Source organism: Narcine bancroftii, chromosome 6 (genome assembly GCF_036971445.1).
Source record: "Narcine bancroftii isolate sNarBan1 chromosome 6, sNarBan1.hap1, whole genome shotgun sequence".
NCBI classification, from domain to species: Eukaryota; Metazoa; Chordata; class Chondrichthyes; order Torpediniformes; family Narcinidae; genus Narcine; species Narcine bancroftii.
The window spans coordinates 5,895,626-5,915,075 of record NC_091474.1 but is presented as its reverse complement, the minus strand read 5'-3'; the positions used below and the strand labels follow the sequence as shown (position 1 = coordinate 5,915,075).

Here is a 19,450-nt window from a genome sequence, read left to right as displayed (position 1 = left end):
TAGAAACTGGTCAGGCTACCCCATAGTATACATTGTGTTAAGTCATATCTGAATGGGACATTCCCTAAAGATAAACTCACCTGATCAAATGGTGTCACCTCCTTCCCTTTCTTTTCAGATGGTGTTACTAATCTTGGTACTGGTTTCGCCACTGGTTTTAGTACTGGTTTAAGTTCCAGCTTGGGATGAGGTCTGGTTTCTGGCTGGGGTTGGAACGGTTTTTCTTGTTTTGAACGGGGTGCAGCTTCTTGCAACCAAGGTGTTGGCTTTGGTTCCAATTCAGATTCTGCTTTTATTTTGATCTCTGGCTTTGGCTCTAAAATGGGAGGTTTTTCTGAGATTGTTTCTTTTTTGTAGGAAAATGTTGGAGGGGTAACTTTATCCAATAAATCCAAAGGAGGGGGACCTACTTGTGGCCGTACAGCATAGCTGTGATAACTTTCATGGACCTGAGCATTGGTTTTGGGTGGGATAGGTTGTTTTGGTTTGCTCTTTTGATTTGTGCTCTGTTTACTTTCAATCCTTTCCAAAGGTTTTATGTCCAAATCGCAGTTGTTTTGCAATAGTTCCTCCATGTTGGTTGGTGTCCTTTTGTTACTTTGGTGGCTAGAGCTCCTCGATAGATTTCGACTGCTGGCAACCGATTTGTTCTCAGTCTGCACGATCAATAAATCAGAGGGTGTTGCAGGTTGACTGTTGGATCGGCTACTTATAAGGCTTCTGCTTTTATTTTGCTCCCCAATCCATTTGCCTGGACTCAAGTGGCTGGAGCCCTCCATCTTAAGGTTTGAATGTCTAACCTTCCGGACTTCTGGTGGTGTTTCCACTGGACTCGGTGAAGGGGTGACAGCAGGAGATGACTCACGTGGAGTTGTGGCCTTTTCATGAATTCCAGGACTCCCTGGTGGAGTAGGTGGAGGCTCTTCTATTGATGGCGGCTCTTGGTCTGTGTTTTCCACATTATCCCCATTCTCTATCAACTCCTGCAGCAGTTTTCTCTTTTGATATTCTGGACCTGAAAAAGATCAATTATTGTGGGCCATTCAGCACAACTTTAACATATGGATTCTTGCACATCAGCATAGTTATGAATCTCTAATATACTTTTCATTTCCATGAAAGAACCTGAATGTCACCCGTTATTTAAAAAAATCAAAGTGGAAGAAGTGCTGTAATTTCTACATGGTCAAACCAAAATTATACAAATAACCTTTAATAAAATCTGAAATGTACACTTTAATCACTCACTGTGAATTGTTTGATTACAAATTTAAAACTGGAGCACAGAGGCCAAGAAGGAGAAAAAAGTCTTTATCCCAAACATTATGGAGAGCACTGTAAATAATACCTGCCAATACTGGCCATATTACAGGAACAACCAACTCCAATACTCCATTAGCTGGCCTCACATGCTTTTATTATAATCCACTGCTCATACAAAATCCAGCTGTTCATGCATAAACTCATAGGTTTGCAATGCTATACCAATTTCCAATCTCGCAGTGACATGATCTTTAAAACTCGTCTTGTTTGCAACTTTTTCTATACTTTTGAATGACATGATTTAAAATCAGAACCGGTAGATTCAATGTTTATAATGAGTGGTTGATTGGGATGAGGGAGGGTTAATAATGAGGCTGGTAGTTTAAAATGGTGGGGATCAATAATGGAGGCAGATCAAAGAGTTTAGAACCACAGAATCAGAACATTGCAGCATCGAAACAAGGTCCCTCAGTTCTTCTCATCTGTGCCACACTATTATTTTACCTAGTCCCTCTGGCCTGCACCCAGTTCATTATCCCTCCATTACCCATCCCATCCATGTACCTGTTACCAAATGTTTCTTAAATGTTAATTTCATTTTATTTCAGATGCCAGCTTATTCCGTACTTCTACTACTGTGTGAAGTTCTCCCTTAAACTTTCCCCTTTTACCCTCTACCCATGTTCTATGGTTTGTATCTCACATAATCTCAGTGTAAAAAGCCTACTTGCATTTACTCTATCTATACCCCTCATAATTTTGTATACTTCTATCAAATCTCTCCTCATTCTACCACACTATATGGAATAATGTCCTAACTTGTTTAACCTTTCACTGTAAGTCAGTTCCTCAAGTCACGGCTACATTCTTGTAAAGTTCAGCACTCTTTCAATCTTATTGATATCTTCCTGTAGTTATGTGACCAAAGATTACACACAATACTCCAAATTTGGCCTTACTTTACCAAACATCCCTACTCCTCTAGTTTATACTTTGATTTATGAAGGCAATTTGCAAGCTTTCATTACAACTCTATATATCTGTAGGATCACTTTCAGGGAATTATATATCTGTATTCTCAGATCCCTCTGTTCTACTGAATTCTTCAGTGCCCTACCAATTATCATGTATGTCCTACCTTGGTTTTTCCTCCCAAAATCCAAATCCTCACACTTGATTCCATTAAATTCCATCTGCCATTTTGCAGCCCATTTTCCAAGCTGGTTTAGATACCTCTGCAATCTATGAAAGCCTTCTTCACTGTCCGCTTGTCCGCTTGTTATATGTGGATTATGGGGAAACACGTGGCCTGTCTGGAATACTGTGGATTGCGGGTGGTCACGTGTCCTCCCTGACTGAAACTTATTCGGAAGTCACATCACCTGTCAATCAATGTTGGACTCCAGCCACACATTAGTGCACACCTTGCCATTGGCTTGTTTAAATTACCTAGGGTTATTATTGGCGAGGCACCCATATCAGAAATGTATAAAACATTGATGCATAGCATTTTTCTTTCTGCCTCATTGTCTAAGCCCTGGACATCGCTCCAAGCCAGTTGATTCCAGAATTAGGACTGAATTCAGGGCCTGGAGTGTGAGTTCATGGTCCCATTGGGTACATTTACTGTTGGTAGCATGGTCCCAAAGATCGGTTTGTTTATTTGGCAGGCATGCAAATCTATTCTGCACTGGAAATACCAGGTTCTTCCAGAGGTGTCCAATGATAGCCACTTACAGATATACAATTTTACCTACCCTTTTGGTTACACCTCATGAAATATCATTAGATTTGTAAAACTAATTCCATTTAATAAAATTAAGATGACTCTACTTAATTATAATTTCTAAGTTCTCTATTACCATGTTTTTCCCTATCAACTCTACCAAGCTAATTAGTCCCTAATAATCCTTTCTTGAAGTCAAGTAGTACACTTGCTACATCCAATTTGTTGCCATCAATTACAATGCAAGAAATCCTAAAGGATCACTGCTCATACATATACTATCTTTGCACTGGCTCCATTTAGAACACCAAGACATCAGATTTAAGAGATTTGTGGCAATTTATTTCCAATAACTGCCCTTTACTAACCCCAATCAATTTTCAGTTCTTCACTCATTTGGGCTTTATTGCTTCATTATAATTACTTCTGTTTAGTTTTCCTGCATACGTTTTCAAATTCACTTTTCTTTACCTTTGCTAATTTTTGGTTATTCACTGCCTGTTCCAAAAACTCTCCTGATTTTCCAGTCTTACTGTTTTCCTGATCACATTTACAACCCTTTTTTTAAGCTAATACTACCCTTAACTTTGTTCAATCATGAATTAATCAATCCCAACAAAATGTACATTCTTCTAACAATTACACAGCATTTTTCATCTACGTTCATTAATTTTACCACACTTAGAAAACATTTTCCTTACATTAACTTGACTTAAATCCAAGGCTTTAATTTCAGGCTCAAGGTCATTCCCAAAGCAATGTAACATTTTATTATCACTCTTCCCAATAGGACCAAGCCAATCAGAAGGCTTTTAAATCTATTTTTATCAAACCTGTTGACGATCACCTCAAAAAAAGATTATGCTTTGAGAACAGAATGTTAAAGGTAAAGGTTCCATTGTTGTCATGTAATACTACATTTAGAATGAAATTCTTTCCCTTTTGTCTACCTTAAAGCAGACAGAGAATCGGCACTTTGTCCAGCACCCCTCACAGAAGCATACAGCACCTGGTGATCCCCTCCAAGTACTGCTTAGTTTCCAAGATCAGACAATCCCAGGCATATTCAGTGTATACCCTTCCATATGTGGCTTCATACAATTGTTTGGAAAGTGGAATCCCAGATTGAACAAGCTTCCAAAGTTGTCAAATTAGTTGAATATTTGTAAATATTCCCTGACAATTTTAAAATGAGGAAATTTTTAAAATGTTTTTAAAATTTTGAAAAGATGTACATTAATATAATTAAATGAAGACACTGTAAATAACTTGATTGATCAGGTCCATTGAGGAAGTTCATTTGTGAGCCATCCAGCTAGTCAACGCATACATAATACAGCTGATGCTTGCCATGAAGAGGTGTGTGTCTTCTTGAGGGCAGCGCCCAGGGCCATTTGGGAGGATGCTTTACAAATAGATATCTTTATCCAATCAGAAGGTAGAGAGATGGTACAGACGCACATCAGCAACTGACTACCTCATTTGAGTGACTCAGAAGTGCAACAAAGACAATATTTTTTCTTGCCCCAGTTGAAATTGGTGAAGTCACATGTGGATAGAGTGGTGAAGAAAGCTTATGGTATGTGGCCTTTATAAATCAGAGTATTTAGTATAGGAGCTCATTGACGAGGCCAAATTTGGTGTACAGTTTTGGTCACCAAGGAATAGGAAAGATATCAACAAATTGGAGAGAGTATAAAGAAGATTTACTAGAATGTTGCCAGGGTTATAGGGTCTAAGTTACAGGGAAAGGTTAAATAAGTTAGATCTTTATTCTTTGGAACGTAGAAGGTTGAGAGAGGATTAGATTGAGGTATTTAAAATTATTAGGGGTATAGATAGAGTTGACATGGAGAGATTTGCGGGGGGACTTCTTTACTCCAATAGCTCAGTGGTTAGAGCACTGGCCTTGTAAACCATGGGTTGTGAGTTCATTCCTCGTTGGGGCCTCATTTCTATGAGGGTGCTGGACAAAGTGACAACTCTGTCTTCCTTACGATAGACAAAGTTAAACAAATGTAGCATTACATGACAATAATGGAACCTTTACCTTATTTTATCTTTTACCTTTGTCTTTACTCAGAGAGTGGTGGGTGTGTGGAACGAGCTTCCAGATGAAGTGGCGGAGGCAGGCTCAATATTAGCATTTTTGGAGAACTTAGATACATATATGGACCGGAAAGGAATGGAGGGTTATGGACTGAGTGTAGGTCAGTGGACTAGAAGGGCCAAGTTGCCTGTTTCTGTAATGTAATTGTTATATGGTTATTTATAAAAAATATCTACTTATACAGTATCCTCCCAAATGTCCCTGGGTGCTGCCCTCAGAAAAACACACAGTTGTCCATGGCAAGCATCAGCTGTATATGTTGACTAGCTGGATGGTTCACAAATGAACTTTTTCAATGTACCTGGGTGTTTAATATCATAAACCTGAGCATGGAATTCATTGGTTATGAGCTCTTGGCCCTAAAAGAAAGCATTCTGAGCAATCCTGCCCAGAATAAATGAGGTGCAGTGTTGAAGCTATCTCAGGACAAGCTGTAGGCAACACTCACAGGAAGACTTCAATAGCATGCACAAACATTAGAGCACCTGGAAGCTATTAAAAAAATAAAATAGATGGTTAATTGGAATACATTTAAATTAATTGATATTAAATCTCAACTCTGCTCTCCTTTCTCCTGATTTCTCTCACTCATTTACCACGCTACATGCACAAGGTTTAACTCAGTGTAGATGTAGAGAACCAAAGTGACCAAACAACCTTAGCAGAGTCCATAAAGAGAAAAGTTAGAACAGAGTAAAGACATTTTTTTATTAATGAGTAAGGTTTGTAAATGAGTCCAAACACAGCAGGAAAGAAATTGTCCTTGATGCTACCGTTGGTTCACTTAGGTTCTTCCCTCTGATTTTGTCACTAATGTGCAGAGAATATTGGTGAATTTCTTCTGGGGCAAGAGAAAACATGGTCTTTGTTGCAGTTCTGAATCATCCAAATGAGGGTAGTCAGTCATTGCTGTTTGTCTCTACCCATGTAGCATCTCTCTACCTTGAAATTCAGTTTGTACAGAGATACCTGTAAAACATTCTTCCAAATGGTATACATTGGCCCTAGGCACTGCCTTCAGGAAGGCACCCAGTTATTCATGGCAAGCATCAAGTGCAGGAGTTACCAGTCTTTTTCCTGGGATCTTTTCAGAGTTAAAGCTGCTTTCAGTCTGAGTGCTCCCCACCCCCTCAGTGGAGGGAGGCATTCTTCAGTCATCTGTTCTCCACCATTCACTTGAGGACCAGGCCAGTTCTGCTACACAAATCACATGGTATCCTCATCCCTGTACACAAAAGTGGTGCAGCATCCTGCAGAGCACCTCTTCAACAACTGGAAACAAATTTTATCCAACATTTAAAAGAAAAATCACTGTGACAATCTTTCTACCTTGAAATAATCACATTTGTCATAATTGACTGGTAGGGAACACGTTGGGAGGCCCTCTCCTGAACAAGCCGTGGACATGCGATTATTTTTAATTGAGTAGGCACAGAAATTAATCACAAGCTTTAGTCATGTCAGAGTTCCCTATCAACTGACATGGAGCCCAAAACTGGCAAGGAGTGCAAAGGCAGTTCCATTTCAAATGGATTGACGTGTTTGTTAGTCATAAATCATGCAGTCAATGTGAAAATGATCCAAATTGGATTAAACAAAATAACCTCATTTCAGTGATTGCTGAAAATGGAGCAAGTTGGCTAAAGACTGTCATTTACTGTCTATTTTCATACTGTACAACTTGGTATCTTTTATGCATTGAAATGGATTGTATTATTTATATTTCTACTTGTAGATTATATTAAAAATAATTCCAAGGGTATGTCACTTGAATCAATTCCTCACATTCAGTCAGAAAGAGCAGGAGAGCCGAGAAGTATAGTCTTTCTTCCTTCTCTCACCAGTAGTAATGATGGCAATGTTTCTCTCATAGCAAGGCCACGAATCAAGATGAATCTTGAGACTCACTCAGCTGAGCACAGTGGGGTGCCTCCAGGGCAGAGCAGATATCATTGCTTCAGCGTGCAAAATACACAAATGTGCTGGAGAAACTCGGGCCAAGCAACAGCCAAAGGAAGTAAAGGGGAAAGCAACGTTTTCGGCCTGGGCCCTTCGATAAGTGCCTTTTACTTCTTATGGACGCTGTGTGACCTGTTGAGTTTCTCCAGCACGTTTGTGCATTGCACTTGACCCCAGTGTGATGATCCCATCTTGAAGACAGTCACTTTGTCAAACATTTTTCGGAAGTCTTTTTATATCCTAACAACTGCAATTCCATCAACTATCCTCTCAGTTACCAAACTAAAACTCTTAAATTAGATAGGTTTTGCCTTTAACAAGTTCTCATTTCCCTATTAAATCCAGATTTATCAGAGTGACTGACCATGGTCTCCAAAAACTGTCTGCTCTGTAGTTTTTCCCAACACCACTTTTCAAACAAAATGCTTGGGCAATACCTCTGGATGGACGAAGGCAACCACTGAGGTGCAGTACTTTTCTGCTGTGTGTGAGGTCAACTAAAAGTACATCTAACATAACCTCTTTTATTAGAAAGCATTGCTAAACTGAAAAGATATGTTTTTTATTTCAATTAATTTTAATTAAGCATTTTAAGTTTTAAAATGTTCAATTGTAATTACGCAGACTTGTTTCAACTGCAAATAAGTGCCTCTAGAATCATAGATCACTACAGCACAGAAACAATCAAGGCCAATCAAGTCTGTGCCAAACTATTATTGTGCCTAGTCCCAGAGAGCTGCATCCAAACCATAGCCTTCTGTTCCCCCTCCCATCCAAGTACCTATCCAAATTTTTCTTAAATGTGAAAATGGAGTCCTCATTCACCACTTCAGCTGGCAGTTCATTCCATACTCTTACCACTCTCTGTGTGAAGTTCACTCTAATGTTCCCATTCAATCTTTCCCCTTCCATCCTTAACCCATAACCTCGTTCTTGTCTCACCCATCCTTGGTGAAAAAGCCTGCTTTCATTTACTCCATCTGTCCCCATCATCATTTTGTCAACATCTATCAAATAGCCTCTCATTCTCTTCAAAATCCTAACCTGCTTAACCTTTCCCTATAACTCAGTTTATAAAGTTCTGCAAACATCACTGTAAATCTTCTCTGCACTCTTTCAATTTTCTGGATATCTTAATTATAAAGACATTTAAAATGAGCCTTTGTTACAGAGTCCTTTGATAAGAGTTCAGGGCTGGGCTTCAGGATCCAGTTGCTCCTTGACTACTTCATTTCATAGGACATAGGATGTAGGAACAGGAGTAGGCCAAAAATGGCCCATCGAGCCTGCTCCGCCATTCAATAGGATCATGGCTGATCTAATTTATGACCTAACTCCACCTACCTACCTTCTCCCCATATCCCCTAATTCCTCTATCATGTAAAAATTTATCTAACCGAATTTTAAATATGTTTAATGAGGCAGCCTCAACCACTTCCCTGGTTAGAGAATTCCAAACATTCACTACTCTCTGGGAAAAAACTATTTTTCCTCATCTCTGTCCTAAATCTACTCCCCCGAATTTTGAGACTGTGTCCTCTCGTTTTAGTTTCCCCGGCCAGCTCAAAAAACCTTCCTCCATCTATCCTATCCATACCTTCATAATCCTATATGTTTCTATAAGATCTCCTCTCATTCTTCTGGACTCAAGCGAATACAATCCTAGATGATTTAATCTTTCATCATGAGTCAACCCCTTCATCCCAGGGATCAACCTAGTAAACCTCCTCTGGACCGTCTCCAAAGCCAGTATATTCTTCCTCAAATATGGAGACCAGAACTGGACACAGTACTCCAGGTGCAGTCTCACCAGTACCTTATACAGTTGCAACATTACCTCCCTACTCCTGAATTCAATTCCTCCAGCGATGAAGGCCAACATTCCATTTGCCTTCTTAATAACTTGCTGTACCTGCAACCTAACTTTTTGCGATTCATGCACAAGCACTCCCAAGTCCCTCTGCACAACAGCATGCTGTAGTTTTTCACCCTTTAAAGAACATGTCGAGAACAGCAGTTCCCCAGCTCAATGAGGCTTGCCAGGCTGCATTAAGTAGTGCTGCCACAGAGTTTATATGGAGACTCAACATATGTCATATGCAATCCAGCCTAATGTCTCAGAATGGCTTTGGTCAAAAGCTGAAAATGTATGATAAAAAACTATCCACAATTGGTTTTATTTCATAAAGGCAATGATGGTGGAGGGGTGGAAAGAAGAGGAAGAGTTTGTGGGAGAACCCACCAATATTTCCTCAGGAGAAGTGACAGTTTTTTTTTATATAAAAGGTTTTGTGCCTACATATTACTACTTGTATATTAATACAAATAAGACAGGGAGAATAAGTGGATGTTGTTTACCTGGATTTTCAAAAAGCTTTTGATAAAAGGCTGAAAACAAGGCTGCTAAACCAGATGGGAGGCTTAATGATTTGGATGACTGAATTGAGGGCTTTGTGGTTAAGTTTGCAGATGATACAAACCAGATAGTGTTGAAGAAGCAGGGAGTCTGTAGAGGGACTAGGACAGGTTGGGAGAATAGACACTTTCGTAGAAGTAATAAAGACATAGACTGTTTCTAAATGGGGAAAGAATTCATAAAGCTGAGTTCCAAAAGGTTTTGGGAGTCCAAGTGTAGGATTCCCTAAAGGTTAACTTGCAATTTGACTCAGTAGCAAGGTAGGCAAATGCAATATTAGCATTCATTTTGACAGGACTAGAATATGAAAGCAAGGATGTAATGCTGAGGCTGTGTAAGGCCAGACCACATTAGGAGTATTGTGAGTAGTTTTAGACCCCATATCTAACAAAGGATTGGCTGGCATTGGAGAGGGCTAGAGGAGGTTTAAAAGAATGATCCTGGTTAACGTACGAGAAGCACTTGACAGCTCTGGGCCTGCACTGCTGGAATTTAGAAGGATGGGGGCGGGGAGGGGAATCTCATTGAAACTTGCTGAATATTGAAAGGGCTTGGTAGAGTGGACATGGAGAAGATGCTTCCAGTAATAGGTGAGTCTAGGGCCAGAGGGTACAGCCTCAGAATAAAAGAACATAAAAAAGATGAGGGTATTTCTTTAGCTTGAGGGTTGTGAATCTGTGGAATCCATTGCCACAGACTTTTGTGGAGGCCAAGTTACTGAGTATATTTAAAGTGGAGGTTGATCGGTTCTTAATTAGAAAGTGGATCAAAGGATATGAGGAGAGGCAGGAGAATGGTTGAGAGGAAAAATACATCATCTGTGGCAACGCACTCTCTCATGGCGAACCAACCCTGCATGTAACAATTTGGACATGGGGGGGAAATAAACTTACTTTTCACCGTGGACCGTTTGAAGGCAGCACACTTGGACTTATCACGGCTGGTGCAAATGGCCATGCCCAAATGCCAGGGCTACCCGCCCAAGTGGCGGGACGCATAGCCGGTTCTGGGAGGTGGTTGTGTGGTGGCGCACTCTCTCATGGCGGACCAGCCCCGCGTGTAACGACACGTGGCGGGGCAGCCACGGAAAGATGGCGCCGTCAGGGTTTCTCCTTGCCTCAAGTCTCCTGCCCAGCACGCGCCTGGGGCAGCGATTATGACATCACCATGCATGCAGTGACTGAGCTCAAGCTGCCATTAAAGGGGCACGTGCTGAATTCGAATAAAAGTCATTTTTGACATTCAATGTGGTGGCTGTGTCTTTCTTGGCTGTGGCCAGCTCCACACACCCATGATTCAAATGGTGGAGCAGATTCTGATAGGGACAGAATTAGGCTATTTTGCCTATGTCTTGTGGTATTTATAAATTCATGTAGGTCGCAATTCTTGTACCGTAGGAATTTCCGCATATAAAAGCAAGCAATAAGTTCTGGATTCATGAGGAAAATGTTTTTTTATTAGATGCTTGTGAGCAAGTTGGCAATGTATTTTAGAATCTGGAAGCAGGCCCTTCAGCCTAACATTCATCCAACCAAGCTAGTTTTATTTGCCTGAATTCCCATATCTGTCCAAACCTCTCCTATAAAATAATGAAGTGTCTTTTGAACTACGATTTTCCTCACTTCTGCCATTTCCTCTAGCAATTCATTTCCTATATTCACCATGCTTTGAGCGAAGGTATCCCTCAGCCTTTTAAATCTTTACCCTCTTCCCCCACCTTAAATCCGTCCCTTCTGGTTTTAGATTCACCAGTTCTAGGAGAAGGTGGTTAAGATATTTTTTTAAAATCTTCTTTAAGCCCTTCATGATTTATAAACCTTTTGCAAGGCTCTTCCTTAACCTCTCAAGCTCCAGGGTGAAAAGTCCGTCTATTTAACTTCTCCTTATAATTCAAGCTGACCAATCCTAACGACATTCTTGTGAAACCTTTCTGCACCCTTTCCAGCTTTACAATCTCTTTCCTATAGCTGGGTGATCAAAACTGAGCCCAATACTCACCAGATTTTGACACTTATTTTCCAAATTCAATAAGCTTACCTGTATAAAATAAGACCCTGACTTTTAGTCAATGTTCTACCCTTCATGACCCACTCCCAAACATTTCCAGGGCCAAACAGTCTCACCAATTTCAGGAAACGGTGGAAAAGCACAAGATATCATTCGAGTCAGGAAAACCATTATTCCTAATTCATCAGCAAAAATGTATTCAGCTGTAGCTCTTCTTCCTCGATCATCTCACTAGCATCAGCCTTCCCCACAAATATGCACTCATCTGTGCATATCCATGAAAACTCCATTAAAATCTTTCATTGAAGTAGATCTATCCCATTCTATGCCAAGCAGATCTATTAATTCTAAATTGAATTTGGCACACATTTAAAATTCCTATTGTAACTTGATGTAATCAGTAATTCACTGGGAGAAAACAGCTTGTTGAATTGACTACTGTAGAAATGAAGCACAATCTATAAAAAGGAACTTGAGATGCCACACTAAGAATAGGAAATTAGATCCACAAAATTATAGCTAACTTACTCAGAATTTGTTCAAATGTCTCCCATTCTTTGGGAGAATCTATTCATTTTTTAATCAAAATCTTCATATACTGGTAATTTTAAATTGTAAAATGTACCTGGTTGGTAAAAAGTTGGAGATAGCTCCTTCGCGACTGCCCTTGCAATACTGGATTCATTGCTTGCAGCATGAGACGCCTGATCTGCTGCTTCTGCCTTTGTTTTAGCATGCGAAGACCTGAAGGGAAAAGTTAAATGTCTTTATAGATTCAGACTTAAAAGTACAAACAGCATGCTAAATCCACCAACATGTGGAAGGATTTGCAGAACTCAGCATCATTTATAAAGTACGCAGTATTAGTCCCAAGATGCAGATGTCAACAACCTCCATGATTTCACTTTGCCGGTGAAGGAACACATATTTTTATTTTCTCTGTCCTGGAAAAGGTGAGTTGTAGTACTGTTATTTTTTCCTCCTCTATTTGAAGCAAAAATCAGAAATTTGAAATTCAAGATTGTCATGTGTAGCAGATACAATCGAAATAAAGTTTTTCATGCCATCTAGCAAATTGACCCATACATAAGTTCACCAAGTAAAACAGTACATAGATCAAGTTAGAATGGAACAATGGCAGCATTTTACCAGTAGGAGGTTCTTCCCATGAACTTACCACATAAGCAAATGTTAGAGAGAGCAAACACTATGTAGTCCATAGGGAAATTACTGAAAGCCTATTTTAATTATAAAAAATGTGACACCCAAGTTAATTAGCCCTTATCGCTAATTTCCAGTAGGTCAGCCTGATCTTTATTAACTAAGCTAATTTTTAATAACACTTCATGTACATTGTAACAATTACAAAATATATCCATATCAAACCAATGAAAAAAATATTTTGTGGTCACAAAATGTCAACTTTGGGTTCATGAATGCTTTAGTTATTTTTCTTTCTTGCAGGAATTGAAATTTGCCTTATTTTCATCTTTATTGGAACCTTCCAACAGTTTATGGGATTAACATTTTTATATTTCATAACTACAGCTGTACAGTCCCAAAGGCAATTTGTTAATTTTAAACTGACGATTAATGGATTAATATAGATCTTCTGTATTCGCATTTCCTCCACCCTCACCTTCTGTATTTGATCCCAGCATCTGCAGATTTTCTTGTTAAACCTGTAGGCTGAAAGACTTGATTATTATTGTTGTATCTCGGTGACTTTGGTTCCTTAATTAGTTTGATTGGGAAGTGGGGGGGGGGGGGGGAGAAAGGGGAAGATAAGAATAATGAATAAAGTTATATACAGTAAAAATCCCAGTATCCAGCACCTATGGGGATTGGTAGATGCTGGATAAGATGGTTGCTGGAGACTGCGAGATTTGAAAACTAGCCGTCCGTTTATTTCTATTTTTTCCCCCCATCCTGGGTGTTCAGGGTGAGAAATAAAGGATTTTCAGTTTAAATTTCAAACTAGCATTAAATTATATACAACGAAAATCTAATATGTTCTGCTTTCCTACCCCCACAATCTTCACAAGTAGCTCAACTGCCCATTTGGCATCATTACAGTTCGTTTGATTAATGAAGCAGTTTATTTGAAGTATTTTGTATGTTTACAGCTCGTGATCCAGTTGAATCTGATGACAATTGTGATTTAAGCCTTAGCCCATTTAAAAATAAAAACAATGAAAATAGTTGACAATGACTGAAACATTTTAATTAGTTTACTTACTTGAACAAAACATAATGGATATAATTCTGGCCAAAACAACCAACTTTTAGGAGTAATTTGAACATCTATTATCTAATAATCTACCAAAAAGACAAGCTGGCTTCAACTAAGTGTCCTGCAATTTGTCAAAAGGTAGCTAGCTCTTGGCAAACAATGCTATGATTTTCATCAAAGCATTTCAAAAGGAGACTTTTTTAACAATTTGTGAACTGCTATTGCCCATTAACACACCCCAATTCTCCAACTTGTGGGTTTATGAGCCATCTGCTGTACCAGCTAATGTCTCTAGAATATGAGAGAAAACAGAAGTGCCTGAGAAAAACCTGGATGGTTGGTGGGAGACATGGAAACTTCACTCTGACACCACCAGGTCTCCGGAGCTTGGGCACAGCACTACCTGCTTTGGTAAAGCTACCAAGTTAGATTGTTGTGAATGAGTGGTTGATGGTCAGCATGGTCTTAATGGGCTGAAGGGCCCAGGACTGAACCATTGGTTGCCCTTTACTTCCTATGGATGTTGCATGACCTGCTGAGTTTCTTCAGCACTTTCCTGTATTGTATTCCATCCCAGTATCTGCAGACTTTCCTGTTAAACCTGTGAGCTGAAAGACCCATTTCTTATGTTGCGTCTCTCTGCGACTTTTGTTCCTTAACTAAATTGAATGGGGGAAGATAAAAATCATTATATTTGGTAACACCATCCCCCCACCCCAGTATCCAGCACCTATGGGAATTGGTAGATGCTGGATAAGTGTATTTGCCTATTTTTTTGCCAGTTGCTTGAATTCTTGATAATGAGGATTTTACTGTAATTTCTAAATTTGCAAGTAATCTCATTTTGTGGGGGGACATTCAAAAATAAGGAGGACATGCATACTCTTGTAGAAGAGTCATTTGTACCTTGATACATGCAGTGCATCTTGAGAGGAAGAGTGTAGCAGTCACAGTATTCAGAGGTAAATCTGGATTGATGAGGAAACCATACCCATGAATAAAACCTGTGCCACAGCTGAGCAAAAAAAAACAAAGCAAGCCCTGGATTTTAATTCTAGATAGATAGAATTTAAAAGCAGGGAAGTTATTGCTATATTCTCAAGAGAAAGTCATGATTAGAAAGTCATTGTTAGCCTAATTAGACATGCTAATCAGTGCACAGCATGAAAAGGAGATTAGATCGTGGTTGACATAAACAATGAACAGGATAGTGGATGGGTTCTCAGTTTAACATCTCGTCCAAAAGGTGGCATCTCCAACAGAGCAGCACCCCCTCCATGATAGACTAATATCAGCCTAGTCAGTATCAAACCTACAATCTTCTGAATCTGAAATGAACATGCTACCATGGAGCCAAGGACAACACCGAATTAATTAATGACAGCATGAGAGCCAATAACATACTGTTGAAATGAGGCTTACCAGGTCAAAAACAAAATGTTAACAGTACCAAAATGAATAGAAACCTTAAGTGCAAAACTTGGTCCAAGTACAAATATTAGATTCATCTAACTAACAGATTCTCCAGAGTCACTGCCCTTATTTGAATAAAATATGTAACACAACTATGATCATCTCTCCTCCTTCTCATAATCTGGAAGAGCTACGATAATCTAGTGGTAGTCGGTGGAATAATACCTCAGGACAATAGTACACCACTTTCTCTTTCCACAGAATATTGATTTATTAACAATAGAACAATACAGTACAGGCCCTTGTTGTTGTACTAACTCATATATTCCTTAAAGTATTAAACCCTCCCTACTCCATAACCCTCTATTTTTCTTTAATCCATGGGTCTGTCTAAGAGTCTCTTAAATGCCCCCAATGTTTCAGCCTCCATCACCATCCCTGGCAAGGCATTCCAGGTACCCACAAATCTGTGTGGGGGGAAAAAAACTTGCCCCTGATGTTACACCTAAACTTCCCTTCTTTAACTTTGTACACATGTCCTCTGGTGTTTGCAGATCTTGCACTGGGAAACAGGTACTGTCTGTCCACCCTATCTATGCCTCTCATAATCTTGTAGACCTCGATAAAGTCTCCTCTCATCCTTCTTCGCTCCAAAAATAAAAGTCCCAGCTCTGCTGACCTTGCCTCATAAGACTTTTTTCCCAATCCAGGCAGCATCCTGGTAAATATCCTCTGAACCCTCTCGATAGCTTCCATATCCTTTCTATAATGAACACAATACTCTAAGTGTGGTCTTACCAGAGATTTGTAGAGTTCAAAATGACCTCTCTACTCCTGAATTCAATTCTCCTATTAATGAATCCCAGCATCCCATAGGCCTTCTTAACTATCCTATCAACCTGTGCGGTGACCTTGAGGGATGTATGGATTTGAACCCCAAGATCCCTCTGTTCATCCACACTCTTAAGTAACCGACCATTAACCTTCCAAAATGCATCACATCACTCTTATCTGGATTGAAATCCATCTGCCACTTTTCTCTGCATACTGTCTTTTTGTAACCTTCGACAACCTTCATCTCCATGCACAATTCCTCCAACCTTCATGTCATCTGAAAACTTACTGACCCTTTGTCCATGGTCACAGATATATCTCACTCGAAATTGAACAGGGTCAATGGGTTTCAGTTTAACATCTCAAATGGTGTCTGCCATGGCAGTGTGATACATGCTGCTGTGCCTGGAATTCTGATGCAAATACACCGTGGCACTCATGCTGGAGAGGCTTGTTGTGGAGAAAATACCAACAAGGGCTAGTGTTTGGCAGGATGGGGTCAGCAACGTGGTTGCTTAGCATGGAGATGCAGGGCACAGGATTGTAATTTGACAAGCACGGTGGGTATGGGCCTTTGTCGAGGACCAACAGCACCTGCTGCACATGTTGACAGACTAATGAGGGAAGTGAATGGATGGTTTTTTTCCTGGCCTGCCCAACACCAGCCCTCACAGGCAGCCTCTCCACACCGAGCCTTAAACGAATCATTGTTTTAAAAATGCTAATAGTAGGGGATCATGCCAAATTTCTGACATAGCAGTAATGCATCTATATGAATTACTGTATCAATTATCCCTTTTAATGCCCATTCTATGTATTCTCATTCCAGGGAACTTATCCTGTTCATTAAGCATTGTCTGGAGTATTGCACCATTGTATCAGCCAAAACTTAAGTGAAAATGTTTTGAAATTATATTTACCATAAATACACAACTTTCTGATCGAAGTGAATCATAATTAGCAGGCCTGAAGTAATGTGAAGTGACACAAGGTAAATTGTTAGAACATTGAACAGTAATGAGTTTGTGTAATTTAACTTGTCACATGCTTGTCTTAGACTCTCCGATCTTGGAAAGAATTGTCACAATTCGCCTCATCTATGCTCCTCCTGATTTCATAGATCTTAATCAGATCCCCCTCAACCTTTTTAAAGGAAAACAGGCCAGTGTCTCATGGTAACACAACTTCCCTGATCCTGCCAACAACTTTGTAAAGCCTTACTGCACCCTTTCTGACTCTATAATATGCTCTTGCAGGTAACCAAAACTGGACACAATATTCCAAATGTGGCCTCACCAATGTCTTGTGTATCTTACCAACATTTGCATTCAATGCCCTGACCAATGACGGGAAGCACTCCAAACTCTCTCATCACAACTCTGTCTACCTATGTTGGCATCTTTAAAGATCTATGTACCTACACCCCTAGGTCCCTCTGCTCTGTAACACTTTTTAGGAGTAGAGCATGTCCTGCCCTTGTTCAATTTTCCCTACTGCAGCACCTCACACTTCTGGGTTGAACTGCATCTACCACTCCTTCGACCAGTCAGCAATCTAATCTACATCCAATTGCAAATCCAGGTAACCTACTTCACTGTCCACCGTAGCACATATTTTCATGTCATCATCCAACTTACCAAACCACACAAATATCATTATCTATAATTTATGGACATCAGAAAAAGCAAGGGTCCTGGTACCAAACCCTGAGGCACTCTGCTAGCCAAGGTCCTCCAGTCTAAAAAAAAACTAGCCCTCTACATTCACTCAGCAATTTTTTTCATCCAGTTGCCGAGTTGGCCTCCTATTCAGTGTGTTCCAAACTTCCGTGCCAACCTACTGTGTGGGAGTAAAGTTGAGCACTTTTACTAAAATCCATACAACATCAACTATCTTGCCCTTGTCTAACTTCTTTGTCATCTCTTCAAAACATACTATCAAATGGTGAATATGCAATTTCCCTGAGAGTTGAAAATTATGAAAGTTAAATTGAATAAGAAAGAACAGAGTCTCAAAATTCTATTCTGAAGTGCATGCATTTTTTGTGCTATTCAATCAATTTAAGAATCCAATTACAGAATCTGGTCAGGAACACTGATTTAGACCCACTTCCAAATTTTGGGTCTTGGGTAGATACTAGGCATATACACTAATGTTTAAATGGAGTTCAAGAATACTCATTCTGATGTCATGTGGACAAAATATTATTGATCAAATATTATTGATTATTCAAGAACAACAAGCAGCATGTGCACAATTTTGGTCTTAATTAGCTATTCTATTATTCTCTATTTGTGGCTTTTGACAAGATGGCGATGCGGCTCTGGGGAAAGAGGAGGATCATGGCTTTTCTGCGCTTCACCGCAGTGCCCTACTGCCTGGTCTTCCCACCAAATGATCCCCTGTTCATTTAAGAGCCGGGAGATAATTGGGCCAGCAGCAGTTTTTTTCCCACTGAGATCATTGGAGGTCCATATCCAAGATGGCGGAGACTACAGTCAGCAGCCCTATATCAGTATATGCAGGTGCTGAGGATATTGTGGATACACGCCGGGGAGCAGAGCACCTCGAAGAAGGGGGGGGGGGGGAGGGTCACTTTTAAGGGAAGTTTGCAGAGAAGAAAAAAAACATAGCAGTGGAACAGGTCAGCCAGGGCCAAGCCACAGGAATGTAGCAGTCCGGGAGACTCAAGTCAGTCCTGCTGGATTGCTGCATGGAATGCAAATAGCTAATTGTGGTGTTGTGGTGGACTCCAGCCGAAGGCCTCACACCAGCTCACAAACTGATAATAATCAGCTTCTGGGAACCATGAATCAGGTCCAGGGTTTGTGTCAATGCGGGGGCCTCCTGATAAGCCTTGGGTACCAACAGCTTCCTAACAATTCATGGATTTATAACCAGGGTCAAGAAGGTACAATATGGATATGGGGATCCAAACTGTGCTTCCCTGCTGAATAACATGTAATGCAGCTATGGAGGTTACAGGGGCACCAGAGGTGGCTGTAGAAGTGTAGGCGGCAATATTCATGACTACTCAGTCTCTGAAGAACTCTTTAAATTCTCTTTCATATTTTAGTAATGATGCTGGATCATTTGTTGACTTTTTGGTTGCCTTTGCAGAGCAAACAAAGATGTTGTGCATATGACAATAAACTGAATCTTGGATCACAGCCTACATCTCCAAGCTGGACTGATTATCTCATTGGCATTTGCTTGAATTACTAATTGTTCCTCTTCCCAAATTCCAGACCACCTCCCCTCTTCCCATGTTCCCTAGTCTTCCTCTACCCCCACCGTGTCTCTTCTCCTTCAACCTACCACATGGATAACCTATTGTTTATGTACCCAGCTCCAAACCATATAATGATCTCCTCATCCAGGAACAGATCATTTCTTCCTCTTCTGCACAGTCCCAATGGACAATGTGCTCTCTGCTATCTTGTGAGATTCCAAGACAAAGGCTTGATGTGTTATTAAATATGGTACCAA

General features: G+C 40.1%; 1 protein-coding gene across 1 annotated transcript in view; it reads right to left on the bottom strand.

Annotated features, from left to right (window-relative positions):
• jph2 (junctophilin 2) overlaps nucleotides 1-19,450 on the bottom strand; it is a 100,859-nt gene that overhangs the window by 9,192 nt on the left and 72,217 nt on the right. The window contains exons 3-4 of the mRNA XM_069888153.1: nucleotides 12,107-12,225; nucleotides 81-1,015 (exon numbers count right to left, since the gene is read on the bottom strand). Coding sequence (XP_069744254.1) covers nucleotides 81-1,015; nucleotides 12,107-12,225 — 1,054 coding nt within the window. The remainder of the gene's footprint in view (nucleotides 1-80; nucleotides 1,016-12,106; nucleotides 12,226-19,450) is intronic.